Below are 22,298 nucleotides of genomic sequence, written 5' to 3'. Positions count from 1 at the left end.
ATTGATGGGTGATTAGGGGGGTGACTGGGTGCAAACAGTGGTCTGGGGGGTGGGCAGGGGGGGGTCTGAGGGGTGCTGTGGGCGATCAGGGGGCAGGGGGGGGGGGAAAATCAGTGTGCTTTGGTGCAGACTAGGGTGGCTGCAGTCTGCCCTGGTGGTCCCTCGGACACTGGGACCACCAGGGCAGGAGGCAGCCAGTATAATAGGCTTTGTATACATTACAAAGCCTATTATATTATGTACATGCGGCGATCCGGGTGCTAGTAACCAGCCGGCGCTTCCGAACGGCCGGCGGGTTACTACGAGCGGTGGGCGGAGCCAGTCCCCGGCGGCTGATCGCGTCACGAATGACGCGATCGCCGCATAGCCACTCCCGCAGCCGCCCCCGCCGATGGGCGTATCGCGGTCGTTTGGGCCCAGTCTTTGCCGCCGCCCATCGGCTGGGGGCGGTCCTCAAGTGGTTAAAGAGACACTGAAGCGGAAAAAAAAATATGATATAATGAATTGGGGTTGTACTATGAATAATTACTAGAAGATTAGCAGCAAAGAAAATATTCTCATACTTTTATTTTCAGGTATATAGTGTTTTTTCTAACATTGCATTATTCTATAATATGTGCAGATTACACAACACTCAGCATTCAAAATGATTCTTTCAGAGCAGTCTGTGAAGTAATGACCTCTCCTCTAGCAGAGAAAAAGTAAACAGTTCACTTACAGTTGAGATAATAAAAGTCAGATAACAGCCCTCTCCACGACTAACTTAGTCGGAGAGCTTAATGGCTTGTTTGCATAGAGATAACAACTGGAGTTTCTCAACTCTTCCTGTACTGGAAACAATTAGACTGATGTATCTGATCTTAATGTTTTATTTCTTAGCTGTACTACACATACAAATCACAATATCATAATTTTTTTTTCGCTTCAGTGTCTCTTTAACCATTAAGGGTTAAAAACTAAAAAATACACCCAAAAATATGCACATCATGGGAGGGGAGAGCAACTGCATATCCTGTGGAAAGTTTAAAATCCCATATTAAATTAATTTTTGGTGTCCTTGAGTCTGACATGCAAGACAAAAAAAAATAAAAAAGTGCAGGCATTAACTTTAAATAATCTGTATAATGAAGACAGAATTTTCCGTGTTCCATTGCCCATGGCAATCAAGCATCATTCAACTGATTGTAAATACAGGTTAGAGATCACAATTTCTGCTACATTTGCAACATTTTCTTAACAGTTTTGAAAATATTTTTTATTGGATGTCCTGTTATTTATACAATACCTTTACATCTTGATTTGTATTTTGGATCTGGACATATTTTTTGCTTAGGGAATTGAACAGATCTTGAACATCAATAGAATTCACACTGTCCAAAAATGTGGCCTGAAAAGAAAATCAATCAAAACTTTTACACAAAAATACACATGCTTTCATTGTGATTGCAAAAATACACCAGACATACTAAATCAGCCATTTTGTTAAGTACGTGTTTTTTTTATTAAATTAAGTTGGGAGGAGATGCAAACTGAATTGCACACTGGGGAAACATTTGTATTGTTGTCTGTAGTTTTGCATGTGTCATCTCCTGTGCCATTTGCCTTTTCAAATACTTTTAAAAAGATCCATCCAATAAACCTGCAGTTCTGATTTATATTCCTTGTGTGATAATCAATATTGTGCAGTAAGGTATTTCAGCTGAAAAAAGTCCAAAATAAAGGCAAAATAACATAACTATGTTTTATTATGTCCAGCTCCTTTATTTGTAAATTTTAGCCTCCAACCGTTAAAAGTCACAATAGGCAAATATAAACATGCAATTCTAAACAAGAACCCTTTTACATCTCTTAATGATAATGTTTTATTCAGGCAGAAGTGACTCCCAAAGCAGTGAATCTATTGTTATAAAGAGGCTCCTCCACTACTCCTGGACTGCATTATTTACAGGTGGGAATTTCTGTGAATACATCGTTAATGGTGGGGGTAACCCTGACAGGATTCTTGCTGCATCTTTATTTATAATTATAACTTATGTCAGAGCCTCACCACAAGAAGTTCAAAAAAGGGTTGAAGATCTGCAATGCTAGATGCAGATCATAAACAGAACAATGGGTAGCAATCTGCTAGCGTTGTAAAACAGTGAGTGCAGGAGATATGGGCGCAGCCGGCGCCACCATAGACCATAATAGGAATTATGGCAATAGCGGCGCACAGTGAGTAACTTTGGCACCATCAGAAGACGGAGCTTAGGTTATTTTTAAAACACTGTAATTCGGCCCCCAGCAATAGATGGAAGCCGAATTACATCATTCCCTACTATCCACGTGGATCTAAAGGGGGAATAGTATTTAACGCCCCCAGGAACTTGTGTAGCAGAAGGGAAGGCCATATGCCGGCTGTATCCTATGCCCAAGTCTCCCGGCGGCGTATTCATAGCTATGCAGCAAACTGGCCATGCAACTCTAGTCTGAAGTTCTCTGTTTAATTTCTGTACAGAACACTACCTGAATGGAGTTCTGCCACAGTCATTTACCTGCCTAGGTCCAGCGGCTGACACTTACTGATGTCTGCGTGTACTGTATTGTGCCTAGACACGACTAGATTTGTGGGGTCATAGATAGGTGTGCACACAGGAATGTCTGCTTTTCGGCATGATCTCTCATGCCATAATGTGTGTAGACATGTGTCCATATGTGGAGGTACACCGGGGTACGGCAACATGTACATGCTTGCCCAAACAGCTACTTATGGGTGACACAGTGGCATAGTGGATAGTACTCTCACTTTGCAGTGCTGGGTCCCTGGATTGAAAACCAATGCCTTGCATTACGGAGTTTGTATGTTTACTCGTGTCTTTTCCCACATCCCAAAAACATACAGTTAGTTACAGTAATTGGCTTACCCCTTAATTGGCTGTATACCATGATGGACATACAACTATGTTAAGGACTAAATTGAGAGCACATCTAAAACGACAATTAGTGATAAGACTAAAGTATATATACCCTTATATCTGCAGAAGATGTCAGTGCTATATAAATACTAACGGATAATGAAATAATAATAATACATTAAGAAAACTGAACACCTGGGTGTTCCTAAGTTAAACAAATATATAAAATGAACCTCCCCCTAAGGGAGGGTTATGCATGACGTGAGCTTTCGGGGGAGGAGCGTGCATTTACTTACCTATGGTAGGCTGCTTCCTAGCCTGCATGTCAATTCATAGCTTCCTAGCCTCCCTGTTGGCTGTGCCACTGCGATGTTGTGCATCCCCAGACACCACAGTGCATACCAGGAGATGTAGTTCATCAGTATGATTACATGTCCTGGTCAGGAGATGTAATAACACTAATTAACTACATCTCCCAGCATGCACTGCGACAGTCGGGGATGCACAACACCACTGCAGCAACTTCAACCTGCGGTTCTGCAGCACAGGGACAGAAAAGATGGAGGCCACACATTTTTTTTTCTCTTATCCCCTTCCTCCCCCTGAGGTCCAATCAGGGAGATCCTCTCTCATAGGCAATAGTCTATGAGAGGGGATCGCATAGAGAGCAGCTCCAGGGGAAAGCCAAGTGACAGGGCAGTCCCCAGTACAGCGCTGCAGTAGATCATAGCGCTGTACAACATAAACAAACGGCGGTTTCTTTTGTATACAGTCTGCCAGCGACGATCGCTGCTGGCAGACTGTGGACAGAGCTGTGCTCCATCACTCAAGCGGGGGCCCGATCTGTGTTAGGCGGTCGTAGAGTGGTTAATTTAGTTATGTGGCTAATAATAATAATAATAAAATACCGCATATAGCACAAGCTAATATTTGTATGGAGAGATACCTGTGCACAAGACAATAGTAAAAGATGAATCCAGCGCAGTACAGTTTCCAAGAACAAGTGGATACATCCAGTACTAAATAAAGCAAGAACACACATCCAGCTTAAAAGCACACTTTATTCCAAATTCTTAAAAATTCCAGGTTACAGCACCACTGAACACAGGAGAGAGGTACAAGCAGTGGGGGTCAACAACCGTATTGTACCATAGGGGCGTGGAGCTTCGTCAGGACAAATATATTGTCATATAGCACAATCTACTTGTAAGAATATGTGCAGTATTCAATAAAATGAAGATTCTTGGAAGTTGTCATTATTATTATTTAGTATTGTATGTAGCGCCAACAATATTCCGAAGTGCTTTACAGAGTATATATAGTCATGTCACTAACTGTCCCTCACAGGAGCTCACAAAATAATCCCTTCCATTTGTCTATTATAGTCTAGGGCCAATTTTAGGGGAAAGCCAATGAATTTATCTGTATGTTTTTGGGTTGTTGGAGGAAACCGGAATGCCTGGATGAATCCCATCATTGTGAAGTGAGAACACTATCCACTAAACCACCCAGGGTTGTTTGAGTATACACACACACACACACACACACACACACACACACACATATATATATTTTGTTATTATTATTTTTGCCCCGCTGAACTGCTTTGCTTGTGTACCTGATTACAACTTCTTTTGCAGACCCAGCTCACAAGTGACAACCTGCACTGTTGCTTAACCTGATAGTTCACAAACACTCATGCACCATGGTGCCCAGAGGTCCCTGTCCTCTCTTCAGGGTTTTGGATGGTGAGCTGCAAGAGGGGTTTTATTTGGGCAATCTGGTTTACAACCACAACTCCAAACTTCCAAACTGCCCTAAGAGTTCATTTAGGACATTGTGGTCTTAGCTGAGGTACTGAAAGTAATATTATTAGCTTAATATAGTCTGTAAAGCACAGAACACACATATTATCAAAACATAAATATGTAAAATTAATAACGATATGGAGTTACTGATGTTTGAACATTTTGGAAGATTTTGGAAAATTCATAGCACACTGCCTGCCATATCTAACATAATACTTCTAGACATTTATCTCTATACACTCTTAACTAGAAGGACTAGATGTAGAAGAGTGACAAACAGAAAGTTTGCCAAATATGCAAATCTCCGCTAACCCAGTCAGAGGAAAAAAAAAATAGCCTACTTAAAGCAATAGCTTCCGATCAGATAGCTGGCTGATGGACAGTAAACTGGTAGGTAAAGGCTTTGAATGATCAATGGTCATTAGGAAAATATTGTGCCTATCACTAGACTAAAACTCAGATAATTCACTTATGATCAGTTGAAAACAGATTTTATTTTGTACTTATATTGGCCACATGCCGAATCAGTGAATGGTTTATAGCCAATTCTCCCAGAATCAGCTTAATCAGGTAAAAGGAAAGTAGAGGACACCCTCAACAGGAAGCTATTAGTGCTGTTTCACACCAAAAGCAGAATCATCAACTCTCAGGAAGATAGTGACATATTGCCACAGGATCTGGATAGGATGGCTATATGGGCACAAAAATGGCAGATGAAATTCAATGTTGAAAAATGTAAAGTCATGCATTTTGATCGTACCAATGGTCTAGCACCATACGAAATAAATGGGATACAGTTGGGGACATCAAACTTGGAGAAGGACTTAGGAGTACTCATAGACAACAAGTAAAATAATCGTATAGAGGTGAATGAGAGAGCTGGCAGGCACTCGGGTGATGCTGTATGTTGCAGTCAAGTTGGTGAGCATCCAGGTAAACTATGTGCTCGAGACTCCAAAGACAAAGTCTGTATGCAAAAAATAGAGAGGGGCAGAAGGAGTCTGGCACTATGGTTTATTAACAGCATGAGAAGCAGTGCAAAATGGTGTCCATAAATGCATAAACAACATGATATGCAGGAAACTACTTAGTGCACTAATCTCAGAAGAAGCCAGGCGTTTTTGTCCTGCGAAACGGTCGTAAGGCCGTGCACCACATTGGCGCCCACACCTGCCACCTCCCAACATCCAGGTACAGCACTTTAGCACTAGCAAGAAATTTTTGTCTCCACGTCTTACTGCATGTCAGTTTCCTGCATATCATGTTGTTTATGCATTTATGGACACCATTTTGCACTGCTTCACATGCTGTTAATAAACCATAGTGCCAGACTCCTTCTGCCCCTCTCTATTTTTTAAATAATCGTATACAATGCCAAGCTGCTGCAGCTAAAGCTAATAAAATTGTGGGATGCATTAAAAGGGAAATAAAACTCGAGATGCTAGCATAATATTGCCCCTGTTTAACTCTCTAGTAAGGCCACATCTAGAATATGGAATTCAGTTCTGGGCACCACATTACAGGAAAGATATTGCAGTTTTAGAGCAGGTGCAGAGACAAGCAACAAAATTGATACGTGGGATGGAAGGTCTCTCTTACCAAGAAAGGTTAGATAAACTGGGTTATTTAGTCTTGAGAAAAGACGCCTTAGACATGATCTAATTAACATGTATAAATACATCAGAGGACAATATAAAAGCTTAGCAGATGAGCTTTTTGTCCCTAGGTCTTCTCAAAGGACTAGAGGACATGATCTGCGCATGAAGGAAAAATGTTTTAGTCATTTATTTAGGAAAGGGTTCTTTACAGTGAGAGTGATTAGGATGTGGAATGCATTACCACAGGAAGTAGTTATGGCAAATTCTATACCTGCATTTAAAGGGAGCTTAGATAATTTCCTTGTGTTGAAAGACATCCATGGCTACAATTACTAGGTAATGCCCAGTGATGTTGATCCAGGGATTTTATCTGATTGCCATCTGGAGTTGGGAAGGATTTTTTTCCCTTTTAGGGCTAATTGGACCATGCCTTGTAAGGGGTATTCACCTTCCTCTGGATCAACAGGGATATATGAGGGGCCAGGCTGGTGTTGTACTTTGTTCTCTGGTTGAACTCGATGGACGTATGTCTTTTTCAACCCAAATAACTATGTAACTATGTTTACAGTGACAGTGAGGCATACTTTCATTGTACTCACTGTATTTTGGTAATCGTAATCGCTTCAGTGGAATTTGGCCCATCCATTAACATTAGCTGAGCATTTAGGGAAATTGCTAGCATTTTGAAAACTTCCCTAAATGCTCAAAAAATCACTCTAGTGGGTTCCAGCCCTAAGGGGTAACAACCCCAAAGCACAAACTGGTTAAATCCAAAAGAGATTCTAACCCATATCAAAAAACAAAACATTTTTTTATTGGAACTGGACAATAATCTCATAATCATTCACAGAATACAATGATCTGTAATAGTGCCAGATAGTGAAACTAACATACAAGAAATATAGAAAAGTCACACTAAAGAATATGAATATTAACAGCAGAAACAAATATCTGCAGTGCAGATTGCACAATTCTACGTGGATCCTGCCAGTTACTATGTAATACAGATACACATAAGTAAGCTGGCCACAAAAGTGCCAAAAGTATTATCCAACTGGCCAGATATTACTGTGTGCGTCATCTCAAAGTTTCATTGAATTTAATTGGATCATTATCAGGCATGTTTCAAAGGTGACCTGGAAATGACCACTACAGTCTGTGAATATAGTCATTTTCTGACTTTTTCCACAGCCAGCTATGTATACATATTTCCACCACAGGTCTGCTGACCACTGCTTGTTATTTTGTACCTTCATAGATGAAGTCATGCATTGCAAACTTGGTTCATATAACTGCATGTGAAAAACAGTACATATTACTATTTTATCAATAAACTACAAATAATGTACATGACAACTGCTGCATCCCATTCTCCTTTTGCAACTGTACATTGTCCAGCTGATGAAACTTTTTTGAAAAGAGAAGTCACATGGGAAAAATGAAATTGCTAACATCTTTTATCTACTTGAGTTATTCTGTTCACTATTCTGAAAATAATTCACCTTATTATGGTGGCTTTTACTATTTCCAGAAAAGTTGATGTATTGCCCATAGTTGACTAACACTGCCTTATGTAACCAGGAATGATTTAACCACTTAGCTGTTGAATCTAACTTATTTAGTTTGAAAGTTCATATGAATATATCACAACCAGGGGTTCTCAGATACCCCTTTTCAAAATCCGAACTGATCCGGATCCGGATACACAGATATACGGATCCGGATCGGATTTCCGAATCCGAACTTTTTGAAATCCGGATAGAATCGGATATCCGGACCCAGTATCTGGGGTATCCGGGCGGATTCGGATTTCCGGATAGCAAAACCGGAAGTGGCCTTTAAATTGCTTCTAAAAAGTTTTTTGGGGGTAAATGAGGCATGTAGCATCTTGTTTTTATAAAGGGAAACACTAATTGATTATGTGGGGACTTAAAATCCCCCCCCCCCACAAAAAAAATGGCTGTCAGTTAACATCAGGACTAGGTTCCAGACAGCGGTCATGCAGCCCACAATGGGCTTGATTCACAAAGCGGTGCTAACTGTTAGCACAAACGTGGAGAGGCAGAGAAAGATCTGGCACTATAGCTTTTAATGTAGCAAAAAGTGAACAGGTGCTGAGTGCTGTAACAGCACTCAGCACCTGTTCACTTTTTGCTACATTAAAAGCTATAGTGCCAGATCTTTCTCTGCCTCTCCACGTTTTTGCACAGACTCTACCTTTGATCTTGAGCACATAGCTTACCTGAGTGTTTGTCATTGGCTTCCTACAGTATACCCCGAATGCCTGCCAACTCTCCTTCTTGTACTAACTGTTAGCACGCCTGTGAAAACCCCCTTAGCACATCTAAACGAGCTTTTTGTGCGCAAAACTTTATGCGTCTAAAACTTTACGCGCGTAAAACTTGACGCACGCACTGCACAGAGCGCAGGGTGCTCCGCGCGAAGTGCCCATTAAAGCCTATGGGACTTAGCACGCGCATAGGACTTTGCGCGCGTAAAACTTTGCGCACAAAACTTTGCGCGCGATCTGATTGAGAAATCCGGTGCTAACCTACTTAGCATCCTGGTTAGCAAGTCTAAAGACTTTAGACGTGCTAAGTAGGTTAGCACCGCTTTGTGAATCAAGCCCATTGTGTCCAAAGTCCAACCGCACAACTGGGACATGACAGTTTTCAGCCAAGACACCTCCAAAAAAATTACACAGCAATTGTGTGTTGGGTTAAATATAGGTGGTATCAGTGGCCTGTGGCACCCTGGCGGTGGGAGCTTCACAGGCAGCAGAAGCAGGGCAATGCAGCAGCAGCAGGTGTAACGTGTGCCAGGAGCATGCCGGATGTGGCACGTGGCACGTGGCACTTGGCACTTTTCACGTGGCACGTGTCACGTGGCACTTGGCACGTGTCACGTGGCACTTTTCACGTGGCACTTGGCACATTTCACTAGGCACTTGGCACGTGCCACGTGAAACATGCCAAGTGCCACGTGACACGTGCCGAGTGACAGTCAGACAGCAGAGGAGAAGACACTAGTGCACACTAACTGTCACACTGGCACTGCTCACAGCACAGCAGTTCTGTAGAAAGCTAACACAGTAGTACTACTACTCTAACAACTACTAGCACTGACTGCAGTACCAACTACACAATAACACAGTAATTCTATTCCCTAATCCCTAACCTAACCTATACTGTAGCTAGCTAAGGCTAATAGCTGGCCAGCAGGCAGCAGCTGGCCTGGTCTGTGCACAGCACAAACACAGACACATAGCAGCTGCAGCAGCCCTGGAGCACACACTCTGACTGTCTCACAATGAAATCAAGCTAATTAACAATACAACAATAGTGTAGTGATAGTGAAGGGGTTAATCACTTAACAGCTTTAGGTTTATCACTGTATACAGCACTTGCTAGGCCAGCAGCACTGCAGCATGTCTCTCAGTGACTGAGCAGTCACACAGGACGAGATTTCTCATCATGGCACCCACAGGGGGGCTGGCCAGGGTTCCCTTCTGTGATTGGGTGCCAGGGCTTAGGCTGGGAGCCCTCTGATTGGCTCAATGAGGTCAGGTGGGCTGGCCAAGGTTCCCTTCTGTGATTGGTTGCTAGGGCTTCTGCTGGGAGCCCTCTGATTGGCTCAATGATGTCATCTCCTTAGTTACAGTATTCGTATCCGGATATTCGCTGGATATCCGCGGATATCCGCGAATGCGACCAAATATTCGCAGATAGCTATCCGGATTTGGAAAAAAATCCTAAATTCAAATCCGAATCGGATAGCTGAAAAAAGTTTGGATATCCAAGCACCACTGATCACAACACAGTATATGCTATAATAAGATCACTTACTTTGACTTTTAAATGAACAGTGTCAGGATTTATAGAAACTTCAATGTGAATGATGCCATTTTCAGGGAGACTGTAAGTAATGACCTGTTGAATTTCAATATTCCCGTCTTCCTCTGGAAGCATTTTTGTATAGTACATTTTTGACTGAATTATTGTTACTGAAACCTCATTTGCTCTGTCCTCTGCAGTTAACGCTTTGCCATCATATCTCCGAATCTTAAGCTAAGTATAGGAAGAGAAAAAAAAACAATAAAATGCAAATAGGAGATATAAATATACATAAATAATGTGGTTCTCAGTTCTTAAACCGATTAAAAAATAATTATAGAAGCTTTATAGTGTTGCGTAACACATAAGCATGTTGGTTGCCAGTTTTCTGTTTCCATTCGCATAAATGGTTGTAAACATTGAAATAACAGAAAATAAATAATGAAGAAGTAAACTACATCTTTGTAAAACTTAAAAAGAAGATTCCAGCCAATGTAAATTATACAAGCTATTGTATAGGGCTCACATTCAAAAGGGCTCAGATTCAACAGCCCCGGTCCTACTCAATAAAGATTTTCAAATCGTTAACAGGCTGTAAATGCTTTGCAAGAGCCGGCATCCCGGAGGATATGTTAGTTTAACAAAACTGGACAATGCAGCAAAACCTGATTGGCCCACAGGAAATAAAATACTAATCTCAGCCTCCTTTCCATGATGCAGAGGATTATGGGAAAACTTTTAGCCATAACCAATTCATAAACAGATTATTTTTTTAGCTCACAAAGATAATGAGGTCCATATTTAAAAGATGTTCTAAAAATGCACAAGTTTATGAATCATTTTTATACTAAAGAAACTCGTAGCTCAAAAGGAAACAAGTTAATAAATGGGGCCTACAATCATCCAATACTGTCCAGTTAACACAGTCATAAATGGCATAAACATGTGTATGTTAAAATTATGGAATGACAATGGATATAACAAACAATTCTAAGTGATAGTGGGTCAGAGCAGGATTATCCCCCAGGCAACCTAGGCAGGTGCACAGGGCCTAGTGGGTGTCAAGGGGTCCACCAGCCACCTTCTCTAATCTTTCACCACTTCATCTTACAAAAAGGACCATAAGGGGGCCCAAAATCTACTACCTTGCCTAGGGCCCCATTACATCGTAATCCATTTCTGTAGTCGATACAAATAACCTCCTCAGGGAACCTTTACATTTGAATCAATGTTGGCTAAAAACAAAAAGGCACAACTAGTAGCTGACATTAAAGGTGTAACCCTCCCGTGGGAGTGGCTTAGAAGTGGGGTATTTGGTTAGGTTCCCCTTTAGGTCCGGGGGCCTCCTTTTTCGCTTTCCAAATTGACAAACTCAGAACATAATATAAATAAAGGGTATATTTATATAAACAGTATACTGTATCTCTAGATAGAGATGGACCGAACAGTTCGCCGGCGGACAGCATTCGGCGAACTTCCACTTGTCCGTGAACTGTGAACATAAGGCGTGTTAGACCTGCCCCCTATACATCATCATGGAGCCAAACTTTGACCCCTTAGCTCACAGTCAGCAGACACACGGCAGCCAATAAGCTAGCACCCCTCTTTGACCTCCACCCCCTATCAAAAAGCAATTGCAGTGGCCTTTTTGGATTCATTCTCTGCAGGCTGCTGACTGTTAGTGAGAGCAGGGTTAGACTTGCTGCAGATAGGTAGGGAAAGCATTAGCTAGGCCTGTGTTCTTGTTCCTCACTTGCTGTGAAAGCACCCCAAACAGCCCTTCTGAGGGCTAGCACATCGGTCTCCTGTGCTTTTTTTGTGGTTGGCACTCCACAGCCCACTGACACCCAAAGCTGTGTGCACACTACTGCTGTTGCTTCATTAAGTTGCACGCACAGTACTACTCCAGTGCATTATTATTTCATTGTATTCTGATGGACAGTACTATTGCAATACTTTGTGTGTGTGACTCTCCATAGCCCAAACCCACAGCTGTGTGCACACTACTGCTATTGTTGTTGCCTCATTGAGCTGCACGCACAGAACCACTCCAGTGCATTATTATTTCCCTGTATGGTGATAGTACTATTGCATTTCTCTGTGTGTGGCACTCACACCCAGAGCTGTGTATAATGTGATTTCTGCCCTTTAGGGGTTAAAACCCAACTTTGCGTCAACTCTGTAATTTTTGGTGGGACATTTGGCATGGATCTCCCCCTGGCACGGCACAGTATAGGTGTCAGACCCCTTGTAACAACTTTTCCATCACTTTTGTGGCCAGAAACAGAGGTCCTTGTAGGTTTTAAAATTAGCCTGCCCATTGAAGTCTATAGTGGTTCGTCGGACTCGCCTTTTCGCGAACATTTTCGGAAGTTCGTGTTCGCTATTCGCGAACGGAAAATTCTATGTTCGTAACAGCTCTATCTCTAGAAAGATAGTGTAAATAAATAGCTCTACACACAATAACACTGGTAAAATGTCAATACTGCAACATTTCCAACAATGAGACTTTCAGAATCTTCAGTCAATACCACAGTGGCAACTATATGCATATAATATAGTTAATATATTAGTATAAATATAGTATAATATAGATGTATAAATTGTTCCTGTTTGCAGAAAGCATGCATTAAATTTCAGACTGAGGAAAATAATATATTCACTATTGTGAGTTCAAAGTTAGTGACCTAACTCAGTATACTTGTCATTGAAGAATTTGTAAAGGGATCAGATCAATAGTGGTTCTTCTAAATTCAGGCAGTATCTACCCACAGGCGGTAACACCAGCCCTTTAGAGATTAAGGCCGGGTTCAGACGGACATCATAAATCTTTTCTGCAGACTTTAAAAAAAGCATACGTTTGCTCTCGGCAGCATTTCCTCACGTGCTGTGTTTTTCATCTCCGCAGGGGGACACAGAAGCGTGGGGGTAAATCATCCTGGAGGTAACATGTTGCTTCCGTGATCTGCTAAGTGCCGGGCTGACATTGGCAAAAATCAGGATCAAAACATGGTATTTGTGCAAATGACAGTTAACACCAGTAAGCAATTATACCGATGGCTGTCCATTCTTGTGAGAGGACAGCTTTTAAACGACAAGTGCCAAGGCCACCGTTTACCATCGCAGAACGTTTTTTGTGTTCTTGGGGTTGATGCATAAAGCTGCGGAAATATTGCTGTGTGCGGACAGCGCACAGTAGTATTATCATTACTACCGGCAGCAGTGTAACTCGTTACACTATTAGGATGACCCACAGTACTTGATTAAAGTGGACCCAAATTAAAAATACAAGATTTCAGAAATAAAATCTATTTTCTAAATTATAATAATAAATAGCAGCCTTTTTTCAGCCGCATGATGACAAATATAAAATATTTTACATTTATTGGAGGAACCCCTTTCAAATTGCCGGGATTTTTCCGGCACACTGGTGGAGTAGATGGTGTCTGGCAATGGAGGAATTGCTAATGGCTGCCCCCACTATAACCCTAGTTATGAAAAGAGGAAGGTGAAAAGCATGCACTGAAATGCTCAAAGGTTTGAAGGAGTGTGTTTATCTTTGTGTGTGTCAGAGTGGTGCAACTAAATACTTTTAATTAAAAAAATGTTTGGTTTGGGTCCGCTTTAACGCAAGTGTTGCTACGGTAATAGCATTACTAACACGCATTACCATAACAACACTTAAGGTACTCAATTACCACAAGTAGTGCTAATAGCATAACTCACGTTAACCTGCTGCTGACAGTAACAGTAATATCGATGTGCGCTGTCTGCACAAAGCGATATTACTGCAGCTCCATGCATCAACCCCTATGTCCTTTATCTTAAGGCTTCAAAATACTGTCAAAGCAGCCCTATATCTACTCTTAACTCTTCTAACAGTTGCATTGATGCAAGTTATGGTTGCCATAAGATGTGTGTGGCAGCATCAACACTGGAGTTTTCTCCACTCCAGAGGACTGTATGCCAAGATTCCAATTATCTTAGACTGGAGTTGAGGGTCAGGAAAATCCGTCTGTGATAAAGATCTTCACTGCAAATGCTGCAGAGGGTTCTTGATGTGCAGATGGTACAAATGGCATTGCATGCAGTCTCACTATAGAAGCCTGCAGCTCCGTTTAAGAGTGGCATTTACTCTAGATGTCATCCAGTTCAAGATGTTAGCTAGCAATGAGGTCTCCTGCTGTGAGACCTGAGCATGCCTGAGCCACCATTTTTCAATTTCAGGTCCCACTTCCATGGTCTACATTTCTCATTCTCAGGTCCCACTTCCATTTTCTAATGATTTCGTTGCCCCGTGTACATTGTCCTTCATGCAGAATTCTTCTTTGCTTGCTATCACTTTAACTGCAATTTTTAACTGCGATTTTTTTTCAATTGTTGCCACTGTTCTCCTACACATTTTTCTATTTCTATTAACCTTTAAAATCAGCACATTGACTTTAATGGAATTTGCCAATTAGCTTTGGCGAAAAATCCACACAAAGATCAGAAGTTCAAGGAAACATTTGTGAGTCTGCCAGAGGTGTTCTCGTACATCCCTAGTCAAGAGTCCACATGCTTGTAATTTTTCAATAAACTATATCTCTTTTTATATGCTAGAATCCATTTTTAGTGCTTCGCCCTCAGCACAGTTTGAATTTGCTTGTTTCTAAAGCAGAGGTCACAGTGTCTAGAGTTCAGCAATTAACCTTTTTTTTCTGGTGGTGTTTTATTCTCGATAGTCGATAATATGGAATCTTCTTTATTTTGTAACCTACCCACTTCATTTTTGACACCTAGCCACTTTTTAATTGGTGGCACAAGCCTACTTAGTTCTTGTATCTGGGAGGCATATGGACACATAATTCTGACTAATTGGATATTTTATTTGGGTAGACATGGGTACTTCAATATTTTAGATAGCTACTTAATTGTTTTTTTCTGGTGGCACATGGCTACTTAATTCTTGTATCTGTGTTCCTGGGTACTTAACTATTTTTATCAAGGGGAACATGGGACTATTCTTGTTTTAGTGTAAAGTGAAAGCAATCAATCAATCAATCAATCAATCAGTGCTTCACTCCGAAGTTAAAATAGAAAAAAACTGAGAGCCCAATATGGTGTAGTATGTTATAGGCAATTGATAAGTGGTTTAGTGAGAGAAATTATACTCACAAACATGGGTTACCAATCAGGCAACCACTATATAGGCAGTTGAGGAGATTAGACCTGTCCTCACTCAGGATTAAGAAGTCATTCTCTGTAGTAAAGAAACAAGAAAGGGGAAAAGCACTCCCCTCCACCAGGAGTGGACACAGTATGTTTGTATGTGGAACAGAGGTGCCAGCAGGACAAAAGTCGATAAAAGCCTTAAAAATGCTTGGAGGAAGTGGTGGGCTTGCCTCCTAAAAGCAGACACGAGATCCTGTCTTCATATAAATCAATACATTTATTATACGGTACCCCAAATAACAGTGCAACGCGTTTCGCAGGTCAAGCCCACGTCATCAGGCAAACAGAATGGGGACAACTGTAGACAAAAGAAACAATGAATAGGGCTATACAATTACTGCAGAAATCACATTCTGAATTAAACGGTACAAATGACATATAAAAAATGACATAAAATAATGGCATATAAAAAATGAGAATTAAAAATTAATAATAATAAATAGAAAAATGATTGAGCTATTGTGTTGTTATTGACTATTCCTTGATCAAAGGGTATGTTTATCGTGGGTGGGATATGGGCATACCTGGGGAGAGGGGGAAAGGACCAGGGCTAGTGTAAATTATATTGGTATGCGGACCTGGTACAAAAAGAATTTGTCTAATGCAAGGTTATAAAGGGTGGATTGGTGAGAGGTTAGGCTGGTTTACGAGCCTAACCTCTCACCAATCCACCTTTTATCACCTTGCATTAGACAAATTCTTTTTGTACCAGGTCCTCATACCAATATAATTTACACTAGCCCTGGTCCTTCCCCCTCCCCTCCCCCAGGTATGCCCACATCCCACCCATGATAAACATACCCTTTGATCAAGGAATAGTCAATAGCACAGTAGCTCAATCATTTTTCTATTGATTATTATTAATTTTTAATTCTCATTTTTTATATGCCATTATTTTATGTCATTTTTGATGTCATTTGTACCATTTAATTCAGAATGTGATTTCTGCAGTAATTGTATAGCCCTATTCATTGTTTCTTTTGTCTACAGTTGTCCCCATTCTGTTTGCCTGATGAAGCGGGCTTGACCTGCGAAACGCGTTGCACTGTTATTTGGGGTACCGTATAATAAATGTATTGATTTATATGAAGACAGGATCTCGTGTCTGCTTTTAGGAGGCAAGCCCACCACTTCCTCCAAGCATTTTTAAGGCTTTTATCGACTTTTATCCTGCTGGCGCCTCTGTTCCACTTACAAACTCACTTCAATGTTGGACCACTGTGAATAGTGTGAGATCAAGTGCAATAATGAGTTCTAATTTTCATAATTCGTTTTTTTTTTTATTCACAATTTTTCAGGGTAAAATGAGTTTCAGAAGCAAATAAAACATTCAAATCAAAAGCTGTAACTTACATATGTAGTGAAGTTGAGCATAGGTTTCAGAACTACTGGGTAGTTGTAAAATTCACTATAGTAATTTTTGTCCACAACATATATGCTGGAGGTTTGATTTCGTAATATACCTAAACATGTGGAGTATGAAATAAGACACTTTTAAAATTAGTTGCAAAATAGTTATACAAACATAATGAATCTAAACCAGCATAGCAAAAGTGCACCCTGAGCAATATATTATAGGCCTACAGATGGAAGAAAATTGCTAAAAAAAATTAGGTCACATAGACAAGCTTCCAGATGACAGCGGTAAGATTGAAAAAAAACACATCACAACTAAAAGAGCACATATGCCATAAACAAAAACACATTTAGAAGATTTGTATTACAAATGTCATTCTTTTAAGTCAATGAAATAACACGGTGTTCTTCTTTGGTACATTGAAATGTTTTATTTTCTTATGCTGGATACACACCATACGTTTCCGCGTCGAATGCGTCCGTCGATACGCATCGATTCGATTATTTCCGAGCATTTCCAAACGCATTTCGATGATTTTTAGGTCGATTGCCATGTAAAGTATGGCAAATCGACCTAACGATCCATCGAAGCTTGAATCTGACATGTCGGAAACAATCGAATCGATGCGTATGGACGGACACATCGAACGCGGAAACGCATGGTGTGTATTCAGCATTAAAGGTTTATTTTCCCCTGCACCTTCTCTACTACTGTTATTTATTAATACAGATGCTCTGTATCTAGTCATAAGCTCATAGCCTAATGTTGTGTGACAGTTAGTATTTCTTGTTAGTATGAAATATAAACCTCAGCACAACTGCCAAAAAAAAAGTTAATTTTAGCAGAAAGTTAAATCTCTTCTAGCAAGAAATTAAAATACCCTGTGCATCCCTAACCTTAGTTAGAAAGTCAGTATAACCAAGCTGAAAAACCAAGGCATTAAAATCTTGTTGGTTCATTTTAACCATTTCAGCCTGCGGGTATTTTTCACCTTATGGACGAGAGGAATCCACCAATTAGGCTTTCTTTGGGTGGTACATTATGTTAAGAATTATTTTATTCTAAATGCATTTTAATGGGAATAATTAAGAAAAAATGGAAAAAAATCAATATTTCTCAGTTTTCAGCCATTATAGTTTTAAAATACCACATGCTACCGTAATTAAAATCCACACATTTTATTTGCCCATTTGTCATGGTTATTGCACGTTAAAATTATATCCCTAGTATAATGTATGGTGAGAATATTTTGTTTGGAAATAAAGGTAAATTTTTTTCAGTTTTACATCCATCGCTAATTTTTAGCCCATAAATGTATAATATTGCCCTCTTGACATACATATTATTATTTTCCCCCTAAAGTCAGTAGATGTCATTTTACTATTTGGCCACAAGATGTCCCTGCGGAGTAAAATCCTATGTAGCGTACTTGTACGCTACATAGGAAAAAATGTGTTGCTGCATTGTAACAAGGGAAGTGACGCAGGTATCAATGGAAGCCTGCATCACGGTGGACTGCGGGGAGATTAATGTATGGGAACTTTTTTCTAATTCATAAATCTAATGGTCGGGCGGCGGAAAGTGGAAGAAATCATCGGCGGGAGGAAGCACGGCGGCTCTATTTAAGAATAAACACTGTTTTTGAACAAAAACAGTGTTTATTCTTGGTGGACATGTATAGATTGGCACAGGGGACTTTTGTTCCCTGCAGCCAATTTCACCTGCTCCCAGCAACAGCGCGATCATGGGCATCTGCCCGCACAATCACCTGCAAACCCCCCCCCCCCCAAACTGCAGGGACGTGACTAGCGCGTCCCTGCAGCTGTAGCAAATGCTGCTGCGGACATGAAGCTCGCGTCTGCGTGGCATAAATGGTTAAATGAAAAGACCATAGCATCTGAAATGAAATTTGATTCAACCATATACAGTTCTATTGGTCAGGAACTACTGACTGAGGTAAGATCTCTGTATCTGAAATTCTACATCAGTTCACCTGTGCCGCTTCTGTGAGGGAACCTCAGTTCTCATTAGAGAAATACCTTCATACAATCTGAATGTTGGCCCCTAATTAAAATTCATCTCCATGCACACAACGAAATACACCTTTTGGTAGTAATCAAACCGAACAAATGTAACCGTCTTGTCTTGTGCAATGAAGCTTTTGCAGCTAAAATCTCTGGTTTTAATTTTGGTCAGAGTAACTGAACTAAAACAGTGGTGATGAATAAGTTACTAGCAGCTTATGTGGGTGTTTCTACTGTAAGGATTCTGCCTGGAAACAGGAAATTTGAGTGCCCGTTAGCGGGCAATTGGGTGTTACATTTTTGTCTATGCATAGACATATTAACATTTTAATGTTGTGCTTTGGTTTTAATGTATATGTATGTGTCTATCCCTTTAAACCAGAAGGTGTCATTTTATCTTTGAGGTGGGCGGTTTTTCCTCCACACCTATAAAGACTCCATATTCGTGCAGGTTCATTGCAATTATGATTAAGGGCATATCTTGAGCCCAATACACGTTAGATGACCCTTTGCATAGATTTTTTTCCTGTGTCTGTCCTTTCATACCAATACAATTACTGGTTTTATACTCCAGAGTCCGCGGATCTTTCCCTCCCTTCTACCATGTTCTGCCTGGCAAACTGGATCCTGCACCTGTGAGTAGTATATAATAGGGGTTTCAGAGCGTTTTTGGACACTGTTTTTTTGCACACCTCTTGATACTCATTGACCTGTGATCATTATTTATTTATTAAAACATATTTATTTTTATCTGCAGTTTTTAACCAGTTTCAAATGATTTGTATCTTCTGAGGGGTGCCTCCTCCCTCCTAATGTTATTGGCATTCCCTCCTGGGGTGGTGTGTTTTTAGTGTGTAGTTTGCCTTATACCCTAATACTTTTTTTCTTATAAAGCGAATGAGGACTTTCGTATTCCGAGAGAGGATGGATATTCTTCACCTAATTGTACCTTGATTACTGGACTTGCTGCAATCCACGTCTGTAAGTACCCACTTATTTTCTGCACAGCTTTTCCAAGAATACGCTGGCATTGCAATGGAGACCCAACACTGAAAGCGACTATTAGGTGAGTGTTAATCCACTCTTAATGCCACTCAAAACTCTTGCAGGGAGGGAAGGAGGAGAGGAATCCAGCTGCCCAGCCGCAGGCTGGATTACCAGCGACTGCGGGCCAGATACAGCCCATGGGCCTTAGTTTGCCCAGCATGGTCCTAGGCTACGCATCACTGGGAGGGTGTGGCTACATACCAAAATACACTGATATATAGATATAAGACATGTTTTTGCTGCTGTTTCTGATACTGAAACCAGGAAAATTAACATAAAGATGGCTATCCTAGATAATTTACAGCATTCCAATATATGTCCCTACAGTGCCTTTTTAAGCCCAGTAGCTACTGATTGGTTAGCTAACACAGATGGCTAATTAACCAACAGCTGCTAGGTTTCATTTGCTCCATTTCAAAACAGCAGAAATATGTATGGCAGGCTGGAATTGAAGCTCATCTCTGTAAAATGACAGGCAGTAAAAGCCTAAAAGCACATCAAATATCATTTGGATGGATGCTAATATTACTTTTATGTATTGTTCTGTATGGGAGCCAACATTCTTAGAAGCCACATGTTCATATCTTCCTTTCATAAAAATGAGAACTATTTGCATGACCAGTCTGATGTTTGTGTTGAATAAATAGCCTTTAAAATTAATATTACATAAACGGCTAAGTTGTTAGGAAAACTAATTTATCATATATTTAAATAATTGATGGCATGATTCAGAGATGAGCTACTCTCTTATGAAATTGTTTGCTAAAGAATTCACTAGGAATATGCTACAGAGTGACTTCTGACTCATCCAAGCAAACTTTCCAAAGGAACACGTTTCATTTTTGTCACAAAAATGCAATAACTTAATAGGGAAACATAAGATCACTGTTCTAAGTGAATTCTTGGCTTCAGACTGTTTTCATACGTCTGCTACTCATTTTGCACTTAAATGTTAAGGGGTAGCCTTCAAACTTTGAGACATATATGTAAAATTAAATATTTGATTGAAACAACTTTCCACTAAGCCCACATATTTGTTCCTCATACAACACTCTATATGCTTTTACATACAAAGAAATTCACTGATGTAATTAGCTGCCTGGGAACCAGGAAATCAGCAACACTTAAAGTGCATCATGTCTCACAGATGTCACCAGTTCCTAGTAGCCTGGAAGTCTCAGTATTGCTTCAGCTACATAAATGGTTTTCTGTACTGTGACAGCTATCATGGAACACAAGAAAGGCCAGATAGAACACAAGTTATTACATTTGCTATTACAAAATAGGTAATCGCAATTGCTTAATCGGCCAGGAATGCTTTTGAGCCTATCACATAACATTACAGGGGGTTTCAAGGGTACAAGAGGGAATTTATGGCTTCTGTTCCCCCATAATTACCAGCTGTGTAATCTGCCAATGAACTTCACTTTGACATGAGGCCTGTTGATGTAATAGTTCATTTCTGGGTTTTCCATTCTAGGGAAAAACACTTTTTTGTACTGCATATATTCAGAAATTTCACTTAAAGTGAACCTGAAGTGACATGTGACATGATGAGATAAACATATGCACATATCATATTAGCCCTACTAAGAAATTATGTGAAGTCCCTTCCTGTTTTCCAGTACAGTAAGAGTTAAAAAACGTGAATTGTTATCTATGCAGAAGAGTGTCTCTCAACTTGTCTACAGCTTGTCGAAGTCAGTCCCATTTTCTGAAGAGAAAATAAAAGTTTAAGGGACATCTAAGGTGAACTGTGACATGAGATGAGATAAGCGTGTATGTTCAGTAGAGTTGGGCCGAACCTCCGATTTTAGGTTCGCGAACCGGGTTCGCGAACTTACGCGGAAGTTTCAGTTCGCGTTAAAGTTCGAGAACCGCAATAGACTTCAATGGGGATGCGAACTTTGAAAAAAAAAAAATTATGCTGGCCACAAAAGTGATGGAAAAGATGTTTCAAGGGGTCTAACACCTGGAGGGGGGCATGGCGGAGTGGGATACACGCCAAAAGTCCCCGGGAAAAATCTGGATTTGACGCAAAGCAGCATTTTAAGGGCAGAAATCACATTGAATGCTAAATGACAGGCCTAAAGTGCTTTAAAACATCTTGCATGTGTATACATCAATCAGGTAGTGTAATTAAGGTACTGCTTCACACTGACACACCAAACTCACCGTGTAACGCACCGCAAACAGCTGTTTGTGTAGTGACGGCCATGCTGGACTGGTGCGCACCATGGCGAGAGTGCAGGTTTTGGTGGCTTTACAGCCCATATGGTCGCCTGGCTGATGTAGCTGAATGACAGAACAGTGACTGTCCAGCTGATCAAATTTGGTCTGACCACAATGAAGCAACGACCTTATTATCTTTTGTGTGCCCCCCGAGACACTCATCTAGGCGCCGGTCATTGCTTCATTGTGATACGCAAGCCCCTTCACCACGGCAAGGTAATGATCACGAAGGGGAATGGGTGCATGTACATGCCTTTCCTTTTGTTGTTGCAGCTGCCCGCAGTGCAGCCA

The 22,298-nt window shown here is 40.7% G+C and overlaps 1 protein-coding gene across 3 annotated transcripts in view; it reads right to left on the bottom strand.

Moving 5' to 3' along the window:
- Window positions 1-22,298, bottom strand: part of CD109 (CD109 molecule) — a 255,948-nt gene that overhangs the window by 149,789 nt on the left and 83,861 nt on the right. For 2 of the 3 annotated variants that reach the window (XM_068281496.1, XM_068281495.1), the window contains 3 exons: window positions 16,701-16,810; window positions 10,146-10,367; window positions 1,286-1,387 (listed from right to left, as the gene is read on the bottom strand). In XM_068281496.1, coding sequence (XP_068137597.1) covers window positions 1,286-1,387; window positions 10,146-10,367; window positions 16,701-16,810 — 434 coding nt within the window. The remainder of the gene's footprint in view (window positions 1-1,285; window positions 1,388-10,145; window positions 10,368-16,700; window positions 16,811-22,298) is intronic. The other variant, XM_068281497.1, reaches the window with a different exon arrangement.

The sequence above is a fragment of the Hyperolius riggenbachi genome, chromosome 4, assembly GCF_040937935.1.
Source record: "Hyperolius riggenbachi isolate aHypRig1 chromosome 4, aHypRig1.pri, whole genome shotgun sequence".
Classification (NCBI taxonomy): Eukaryota; Metazoa; Chordata; class Amphibia; order Anura; family Hyperoliidae; genus Hyperolius; species Hyperolius riggenbachi.
This window is presented reverse-complemented; position numbering and strand designations above follow the sequence as displayed.